General features: G+C 37.6%; 1 protein-coding gene across 1 annotated transcript in view; it reads right to left on the bottom strand.

Annotated features, from left to right (window-relative positions):
• XPO1 (exportin 1) overlaps positions 1–9,597 on the bottom strand; it is a 60,133-nt gene extending 50,536 nt beyond the window's left edge. Inside the window, exons 1-3 of the mRNA XM_015819791.1 lie at positions 9,554–9,597; positions 5,944–6,075; positions 2,900–3,001 (exon numbers count right to left, since the gene is read on the bottom strand). Of these exons, the coding sequence (XP_015675277.1) occupies positions 2,900–3,001; positions 5,944–6,069 (228 nt within the window). The 5' untranslated portion in view covers positions 6,070–6,075; positions 9,554–9,597. The remainder of the gene's footprint in view (positions 1–2,899; positions 3,002–5,943; positions 6,076–9,553) is intronic.
• Between the last annotated feature and the right edge of the window lie 1,105 nt (positions 9,598–10,702).

Below are 10,702 nucleotides of genomic sequence, written 5' to 3' on the forward strand. Positions count from 1 at the left end.
ATACAGAATAGGGTAATTTTAATTTCAGCCAGAGGTATCATGTAAGATCATTTTAAATGAATAGCACAATGTAGACTGTCCCAAACTACACTGTGCTTCCTGCAAAAGTTTTTGAGACTTGTGTTAGCTTTTCCTGCATTTTTCCCTCAAAGTTTATTGTTTAACCTCTTTCAGAACTAATAGGCTATTCCACCTCTAGTGCAGAAGGTGGTAAAACATTTTAAATTTATAGCTGCAATCTAAAGTACTTTAGTTATCTATGAATGTTAAGAAAACACATCTAGAGCAGTGGAGTGTTGCTTGCTGTTTCTTCAGCAGGTCTCTCAGATTAAAAAAGAAAGAAAAAACACAACTACATCTAAAACTGAACAGCAGGTTGTTTTCTTGGCAATCAGAATTGATGCCAAAGAAACAGCAAGCAAATCTCTAGCAATTTGCAAGTCTCTTATTTCTTCTTCCTATTCCACAATGCATGCAACTTCTTTGTACTGCAGCCTAAATCTTAAATGAACAAACATTTCTATTGAACAGTGCTGGCATTCATGAAATAACAGCATCCAGAGCAGCCAAAGCACTAGACATGAACAACAGAGTGTCATGACAAGACTTCACCTGTTACGATGATTCACTCTAATCAAAATTGTACAGTAGATACCAGTGCAAGTATCTTTCTTGTTTTAATATTAGTTCCACTTCTCTTAAGACTAACTGGTTTCCAACATTAATTTCTGTCCCCGGAGAGGATACCCATCAGTGTAGCTGGTTACAGATCTAGGAGTTTCAGAAACAAGTTTTCAAATATTGTCTACCACAGAGATACACAAAAAGCTGAACAGTTTTTACAGCTCAAAAGTATAGCCACCTCATTGCCATCCTGCAGCAAGATCCTAGAGACACAAAATGGCAGGAAGCATTGCTTTCTTCTTACTGATACAAAAAGATGCTTAGAATATCTCACGAATAGATTTCTGTCTCCCAAAATTTTACCTAATTGTCTGGGGCAATAAGGGTGCACAGATATGAGCTTATTGTCACACTACTCCATTCCACTGAACCCGCTTAACAATTGTGAGTAATTATCCATATAAAGCATGGGTACTTAGCTAAGGCATCCCCTCAAAGTATATATAACTGATCACTCCAACACTAAGGACTTATTTACAAGAAAATTATATGCCCTTTTCTGGCTCACATGATTAATGCAACTTTAGTTCAAATTATTCTGAAAAGTCCACAAGACTATATTTTCATGTAGCTTGGAGAATGCTACTAGTCTCTTTCACAAATGCATGTTTAGTTACATATATGCAAAGCAGGGCGAGCAAATAGGCAAGCATGTTTACTTGTGTTATGCAAGAATTTATAGTTAGTTCTAAAAATGAACAGAACTGGGGTTTTTTTGAGTAAAAAAACTCCCAGTGCCTACAATCTCTTTAAAAAAGTTCTCAGGACTACCTACAAAAATTTATGCACATAAAATTGCTAGCTGTGAAACATACTCTACTGTATGTTTCTCCAGGTCTCAAAAACATTTTCAAAATAAATGATAAAATGAAATTACAAAGGATGGGACAGAAATAGAAGATTGACAAAATAATGTATCATGATCTCCATGGCAGAAATTTTTATGGGTCACTTATTCAATGTACCAACCCATTCCCTCCCACCACCCAAGAAACCAAAACAAGGAAAAAAAGCAATTGATGAACAGAATTCAGTTAAAGGGAATCAAAAGGGTAGACCTTGTGGAGGCCTGCCGTCAAAGCCTAGCTGTGTCAGTTGCACAGGAAGACACCCCTTTTCTTCCTATTACAAGCAATCAACATAATGGAACATTATGATTAATATCAGGTAGTGTTAACAGCTTTAAGAAAAAAAAATGACTGCATAAAAGCCAAATGTCATAGTGCATAAATTTAGCACCAAATCATTTGCAATTTATGTAAATTGAAGAATTCTTTACCTGTTGCTTTCTTTCTGTTCCTCTAATCATCTCATTTTTCACAAGACAAATTTGTGTTTTAAAAAATACTGTTGATAAATCAACTTAAACATTAGTAATGTCTGTGAGTATAAAAAGCAAAGTTTACCAGGCAAGCAAACAGGCAAACATGGTTACTTAAATTTAGTACTTTGAGGAAGTTCTTAACCTTGTCCTAAAATTTACGAAGCCTTTTTTAAAAAATAAGACTTTGATAAATATCATCCAAATTCTGTAGGAACTATTTGGAGCATGGCTGTACATTATTTAGAACAAGGTATAGCAAAGTATATGTGTGTGCACGCAAAGAACATGGCCATGCACATGTTTCTTCAGCTATATGACAACCACTTTAATATGTTTGACAATTTATATTTAAACCTCTAAATTTTCTAGATCAAAAACAACTGCAGAAGGCTGAGAAATGTCCATTACAGCCAGCCATTATCCTGATGATACGGCTTAACTGTATTATAAGTAAGTATAAATTGTATCCAACAGAAGAAAGTATCTGGGGTGCCTAGCCTGTTTTAAACTATATGGAGTAATACCAATGTAAAAAAAAAATTGAGGAACATACTTGCCCTCAGTTATGTGCATATGGCTTTCATTAATATAAATGAAAGCCAATCACAATCTTAACATGATACAGCTATAAAATGTTATTACTCAAATCTGTTCATATTCAAACCATAATTTTTAACACCAATCCCATGTGACTCAAATTCTCAAGCCTTTTACAAGAAAAAGTAACCAATAACCTCATGGAAATACCATGTGATAGTATAGGGTTAAGTTAAAGAGATTTGCAGGAACAAGCAAAAAAAATTAAACAAACACTAAATCTAAAAATTGAGATACCTTCCTCAAAGTCTGAATGGAAGAAAGAAAGAACTCAATTAAAAATCATGTACTTACTTTGGTGTTCATATTCTGAGAGAATTCCAAAATAGTATCAACTCTTGTCCATGCATCAGGGTGTTCCTTTAAGTGAGTCAAGACCTCCTGTGCCATCCTTTGCTAAAATGTTAGATACAAATAATTAATACCAAAGTAGCTTCCACAAGTAATTTTGGAATAGTGTTACCTAGATTTCAAATAGCTGAGACACATGGAATAGCCCAGTTCCAAAAATCACAGATTTTAAGATAGAGGTTTATGCATTCTTCAATATTCTAGTTAGCAAATAAAGTTGCATTAGGAGACTAGTATTTTCTTATAAATAGGAAAACTAATATTTGATCACATACATAGCTTTATTAAAGTTCTGAAAAAAATAATCCTCTTAAAACACCCTTCCTGACAAAGAAACATATAGTTGGAAAATCTCTATAGTTCTGATTGTAACTTGAAAAGCAAAACTGTGAATATCTATTCACAACACATGTGAGATAGATATGTAACAAGTGCTCTCAAGAAAGACTCAAGCTATGAACCTACAATGTGAATACAGGTAAGTAGCAAAGTAAAGTTTTGCAGCATCCAACTTTAGAGCCTAACATCTATAGTCAGAGGTCCTAAATACAAAATATAAAAGCATGGATTGTGTCTTGGAGCTATACTGGATATTGTTCTATGATATGACTGAACAATGCAAAATGTATTTTTAAATATTAATTCCTCCATACCTCTTCACTATCATAAATATCAAAGAAAGAAAGAACATTGAGGATAAATCTTCATTAGTCCTGAACATGAACAATGGCGCCAAATAATCAATTAGCAATTGTAAATATGTATGTTTTGCTTGGCTCTGGGCAGCATGCAAATTAGAAACTAAAGAAAAACAGAAGAGAATGGTCATCCTGGTGGAACAGACATAAGAATCCTCACAAAAGTAGCCCACTGCCCATCCTAGCCCAAGATTGAGTAAAAAGCCAGATCTTCAAGGCCTATTTAAAGCAGAATTGGGGACATTCAATTTTCCAGGTGGATACTGTTCCAGAGGGCACAAAGTGCAACAGAGAAGAAATGCTGTCTGGGTACATCAAATACTTAATGAATGGTACCCTAAGCATGTGACTACCTGAGCTTATACCATGGGAGAGATGATTTTTCAAATATCTATGCCTTATACATAAAGGGCCTTCAAAACCAGCATTTTGAATTGCATCTGAAAAACTTACAAAGCAGAGGTGTAACATGGGTATACTGTGTCATTGCCATATCTGCTTATATCACCATTCTGGAACTAATTTCCAAGAGCGGTCTCAAAGTGCATAGCAATGTGCACGCGTGGAATAACCAAAACCTAAGTGACTATAAGAAGGAAAAGATATAATTGACACAGAAAGATAGATTTGTGCAAAGGCTTTCCTATTAACAGCTGCCCCCCTGCATTTCAAGCAGAAGCCGAGAATCCAGCTTCCTGAACTGCACACCTGTTCCATCTGGGGGAACTGCAATCCCATTCAGAAAAAGAAATGGAAGATCTCTGGATTTTTGAGGGTCAGGTATCTATAACACTTTGGTCTTGCTAGGATTGATTTCAAGTCTGTTCCTCTCCATCTGGATCTGCACTGCTTCTAGGAACTGACAAAATCTTTGACAGCCTCATGCAGTCACCAGGGATCAACATATACAACTGAGCATCATCAATACTGATGATGCCAGGCACTGTGATAACTGATGCCCTCACCTAGTGGCTTTATATAGAATCCAGGGCACCCAGATCTTTGGAGTTCATTTCTTCCCACCTGTCAAGCCAAACAGAAAAGAGACCCCCCCCCCCAAATACAGTACCTCCAACATTTAATCTTAATAGTTGGTTTCAAAATCAATTGTATCTAAGACTGTTGAGAGATCTAAGACAGCTAAGATGGTTGTACCATTCTTTTTCAGGCTATGCCAGAGATCATCTATGCCAGTAATCTATGCCACCTCAATTTTATATATTGACATGAAACTTAACTGTAGAAAGGCCAGATAATTCATTTCCTCCAGGACTACAGCTAGGCATCTTCTCAATAACTTTCACCCAAATGGGAAGGTTGGAAATTGGGCAAACGTTCAGGACTATTGGGTCCAGTGATGATTTCATTAGAGGGATCATTGCCTCCTCCAAGCCTTCCCTCAGAGAGGACGTCACCACCAGAGACCCAACCATCTCTTCCCAAGAGGCCTTCATTAACCAAGAGGGTCAGAAATCTAACAGGTGGCCAGGTTAACTAACTCAAAATTCATGTCTGTTTCCTTAAGAGTTACAGAATCAAATTCTTCCTAGGTAACTTGCCTAGGAACATGCCTTATTCACTACTGGATCACACAGACAATAAAACTAAAAAGAACGATCACCAAAAGTTTAAGCTATTGGTCTTCCAGTTCAAGTACTGTGATGCAATCTGTACTGAACTTGGGCATCAGCAGATTATATTAATAAATACTCTTTCTAAAGTGTTCTATCATTCTATTATTATAGTACAGGTAGCCCTCGACTTAGGCCCACAATTGAGCCCAAAATTTCTGTTAAGTGAGACATTTGTTAAGTGAGTTTTGCCCCATTTTACGACCTTTCTTGCCACAGTTGTTAAGTGAATCACTGCAGTTGATAAGTTAGTAGCCCATTGTTAAATGAATCTGGCTTCCCCATTGACTTTGCTTATGAGGTCACAAAAATTGATCACATGACCTTGGGACACAGCAACAGTTATAAATATGACCCAATTGCCAAAGCTTCTGAATTCTGATCACATGATCATGGGGATCCTACCAAGGTCATAACTGTGAAAAACACTCAGTCACATTTTTCAGTGCCGTTGTAACTTTGAACAGTCAAAAATGAACTGTTGTAAGTTGAGGATTACCTGTATATTATTAATGAAATATTTCTGCTTCCTCAGGACTCTTTATTACAAGTCAAGTTATAAGGTCATTCTTAAAGAGAACAACTTGTTTCTTCCTTTGCAGATTAGAGTATACTTAAATCCCTTAATGGATATCTAATTTCCAATCATGTACTCTACCTGAGCTCCTTCTCCATGATACAGGCAGTTCACCACATTATCCAACAGATTTATATCCAACTTCTGGTTGAAATCCAGCAGCTGCCGTGCTGCATGGTCTGCTAACATTGTCATAATTGCTGGCATAGATTACTGAAATTGTAAAGAAATAAGTCAACTGAAAAATAATTTTAAAATTTCAAATATTCAGTAAGATATTTTACAAATATTACATTTTAAAGAATTGACTATGAAATATCCGAAAGAACCGAACTTACATTCCAAATTATAATTTTTAATTTTTAACAGAGGGATTTCTTCTCAGCAGCAAGGATGGCACGAACACTAGAATGGCTGATGGACAGATTTTGTTTCAAGGCATTGTTGAACCAGGCCATTAGATTAAACCATAACACAGATGGTTTGAACATTGTATGCTGTATGAATACACTGGTAACTCAGTTACTAATGTGGGAAAATGAAGACTCTTCAATGTTATATTTAAGTAAAAATATTTTATTCTTACAAAATAAAACAATCAACATTACACACAAAATTAAATTTGAATGCTAGTAATCTATCCCTATCATAAATATTTGTATTGATAAAGAATGTAATTCATTTTAAATGGAAATAAAGCACAACTTCTGAAAATTATAGAGGAAATTATTTGCCTTCTCTGCAAGCATACTACAAGGATCACCAGTTGAAAGCCTGTTGCCTGTTTAACATATTACCTTTAAGAAACCCATGATTCCCATTCCCAACTTTTAAAGAATTCTACAAATATATCTATGCTAGCCCTACCCTATGCAAAAATTCTACTTAAGTTAAATAGGATATCTTCCCAGATATGTGTAATAGCTTTTCTGATGCCCACCAGAAATATGGGTTACAATGGCTACTAAATATTGTCATGGATTATACTGATTGATGATGGAATTGTAGCTCAGATCTTGGGATACTAGATTGGAAGAGTGATGTTTATAACTAAGCCCTACCTATGTTCCAGTGGTTCATATTGTTTTGGAAATGATTCCATTAATATTTTCTACTAGAATACATAATACAAATGTAAAGAAATAATAACTATCAGTGATTATCTGAAGTTAATTTATGGCTGCAATCTCATTCATTCACTCTACAAACCCTTCTATTGAATTCAGCAGGTCTAAACTCCCTTAGGATTGAACTATAAATATCCATAGAGTTCTCATATGGTAAATTGTATATATCTTCTGCTATTGAGAACAAAATTTAACCAAGTACATGCCTCCAAATGTGATGTTTATGTATATCAGATATAGTTCAATCTTTCTATGCTATTGGAAACGACATCTTTAGTATGACAGAGAAGCATTTTCCTCATATCACTGTTTAAAACAAGACAAAATTATACATATTTTTCAATATCTAGTTGCACATTTTTATCAGGTATTTAATTCTGTTGTTCTAAGTCTCAATTAGCACTATTTCTATTCCTGATTATACATTTCCTTACAGTTTATATGCACATAGAAACTTTGTAGTGGCACCTACATGCAATTTCCACAGATATTTACTTTTCCTTTAAGAAAAATCTATTTTCTTAACTAAGTTTGGTGTAGTGGTCAGGCTAGAAACTGACAGACCATGAGTTCTAGTCCCACCTTAGGCACAAAGTCAGCTGGATAGTCTTGGGCCAGTCACCTTCTCTCAACCCTAGGTAGGAGGCAAAGGCAAATCACTTCTGAAAACCTTGCTAAGGAAACAGCAGGGCTACCCAGGCAGTCTCTGGGAATTGGTATGACTGAAGAAAAAACTTCACTATCACAAGAAATGATGGCTTGTAAGAACCAGTCATATGGTATGATTGCATATTATAAACTTAATCAATGGAATATAAACATTCTTACCACATGGATCTCATTAAAATGACACAGCTGCTTCTAATGGACAGTACAAAAGGGCAAGGGTAACTACATCTCTGTAAGATCTAGATACTTTAACATTAATGCTGTATATATTTACTAATTGCAAAAGGTAAAGTGGAAAAACTCTTTAAATTGCAAGCTTAAAAATTAGATATTAAGCTAATTATTTTAATCAGTATATCTAGTTAATCTGTATCATGTATACATCAAATAATTTGAAAAGGGAATACAATGACATTTGAAATAAATTTGGACAACCATCCTTCAATGATCAGGGTTAACAAACTTACAACTTAACACCATCTCTGCACTTAATTCCATTAACTTCAGCACAACCAATTCATCTTTAGTTATCCATGTGCTGCTACTAAATATAGGCCTCCTGAAGTTTTCTTTATGTTCAAAATTAGGTACTTCGTATAAAATCTCGTCAGAGAAGCTGTGTAAGATGAAAAACCTTTAACTGACTCTAAAATGTAGTATTTAATGACTGCAGTCTGCCCCTCCCCATATCTTCGGTAATGTTTATTCGGAACAAGAAATTAACTTAACATTAACAGAAAAATTAGCGAATTAAAAACTTAAATCTTAAACAGAAATAGAAACCATACGCACATGGGATACATCCAAGGGAGACCGCTACATTCACACTTACACACACCCATTGGTTAGGCCTTGGCTGCCGCCCTTCCCCAATACCAGACATGCTGCAGAACATGCGACATCCACGCTACTGACATACAACTAAGCTATAAATTGTGACTTTTTCTGAATTTTCTCAGAGAGATTTCATTTTTCAGCACAAAGCGGACGACGCACAAATAGATTTCTTTTCCGCCCTAAGACCAGTAAAGAGCAGCAGGGCCGCTGCAGCCCCTCCCTCCTTTCCCTGCTTTCTATACAGGGCCCCCACGTGATCCAGGCGGACGTTTCAATACTGCTGCACGGAGACACACAAAAAATATTTCTGGAAACTTCCACTACTAATAATTCACAGATAACGCTCGTTCTTTTCTCTATCCGATCCCAGTCTCCCGCCTGGATCTTCATCTACCTATAAGAAAGGGCCCTCCTTTCATCTCCCGCCAGGCCCTTCTCTTTCCCGCTTACGTTTTAGGATCCAACTCGTTTTCTAACCCACACTTGCTGCTTTGCTCCAGTCCCACCGCCATGCTCCAAGGATGGCCTAGGTTGGTTCAACCTGCTACATTTCCCTTCCCTGTCTGATTACTTTTATTTCCGATTTCCCAAGCATCATCTCTCTTATTCGAACTTCGTTTTGCTCCAAAGCTGGCATCTACTGAAGCCCTATGTCTCTTTGAGATACACGCCCCTTTCTCTTTCTGCTTTCCATGTGGCTGCAAGTACAAGTCTTCAAGAACGACCCGCTCATATCTCTATATTACAAAAAAGCTTCGTACTTCGCACTCCTATTTTTGTTTTCGTTGGAAACAAGATTACACACCGTTTACACAGTTTAGGCCTAGGGGATGACAACCATTATTTCAAATGAAAATTATGCATTTGAGAATTGCTAAGCATAAAGCAGTCTTTCTAGTATATCTTTTCATATCTAGCCCCTTCCACAAGAGTTCCAGTTGATTTCTCCGGGGATTGCTTTCCTCTATATCCCAACTTACTTCAGCAAGCCCTCTTCCCTCCCTTTCCAATTTAATGTCCCATACACGTGTTTTCATTAATTGAAAGCTCTCACTTACCTAATTGAGTATCACAACTATTTCTTCTAGAGAGGCAAGTAGTGGAGAGGAGCAGTTAAAAAAAAAAAAAAGGAAATCCAAGCAAAGCTAAAAAGCACGAGGAGGAGGAGTGAAGAGATCTGTCCAGCCTTCCTTCCTTCTCAACTCCCCACAACAGATACAAAAGAAAGGTATCTTTCTCTTTTCATAAGCAGTCCAAAAGTCATTCAAAGCCCACCCACCCTCCCCCCAACTCTCCAACTTACTAACAAATGGGGATGGAAAGAAAGGTGATTACAAAAAAAAAAGGGCCGAGGGCAACACACAAATCACTTTCTGTTTCTTAAACTCAAAGTTACAAATTCGCCCATAGAAAAAACCAGGGCTTGGCCGTCCATTCAAATGTGTACCCAAGATTCACCCCCTTTTTCAACCACCCCGAAAAAACACACAAGGGGGGGGGGTGCGACTTGATTCGAGACAAGTCTTCCAGGCAAGAAAGCACTCTCTCTACCGGTTTCTCTCTCCCGCCCTTTCCTTAAAACCTTAAGTTGTAGGGGGCGTTTCTACACCCCCCTCACATAAACAATACTTTTTATATATTAAAACACAGCGATTTTAAGGAGACTCCCTCACTGCCTTATACAGGTATGCAGTCAAGGCTAAACACTGAAGTTGAAGGAGATCTGCCAATTGGGGGGGGGGATTTAGGGGCCTACAACACTCCCACACCACGCTCCTTCCCACTCCAAAATTAAATAGATGGGAAAGCTAGAAAATGCTCACTGGGGCAGACCCCCCCCAGGCCTGTTTGGGAGTCCTTAAATTTTTAAAAACTCAGAAGCACTTTTTACCACCCAACTCTCGGGAGTCAGTCAGAAGGCCAGTCTTTGGCTGGGCTGCCTCTCCCTTTCTTTCCTCACGCTCCCACACTGCACGGGTTGCTTTCCCCTCAGTTCACTTCCATACCTAGCCCCGTCCCTTCTATTTTAAACCCCTGCTTCTCCTCCTGCTAATCCACTCCTGCGCTTAATGAACCCCGCTCTGCTTCCTCGCACACGCGCGCCCTCCAGCAGTTCCTCCTCTCTCGCTCGCCCGCCCCTCCCCACACGGTAAAGGCGGCAAAGCAACCGAGTGCGTGGGGCGACTGCTTTTCTTTCTCTCGGACAC

This window comes from Protobothrops mucrosquamatus, unplaced genomic scaffold (genome assembly GCF_001527695.2).
Source record: "Protobothrops mucrosquamatus isolate PMUCROS unplaced genomic scaffold, P.Mucros_1.0 scaffold986, whole genome shotgun sequence".
Classification (NCBI taxonomy): Eukaryota; Metazoa; Chordata; class Lepidosauria; order Squamata; family Viperidae; genus Protobothrops; species Protobothrops mucrosquamatus.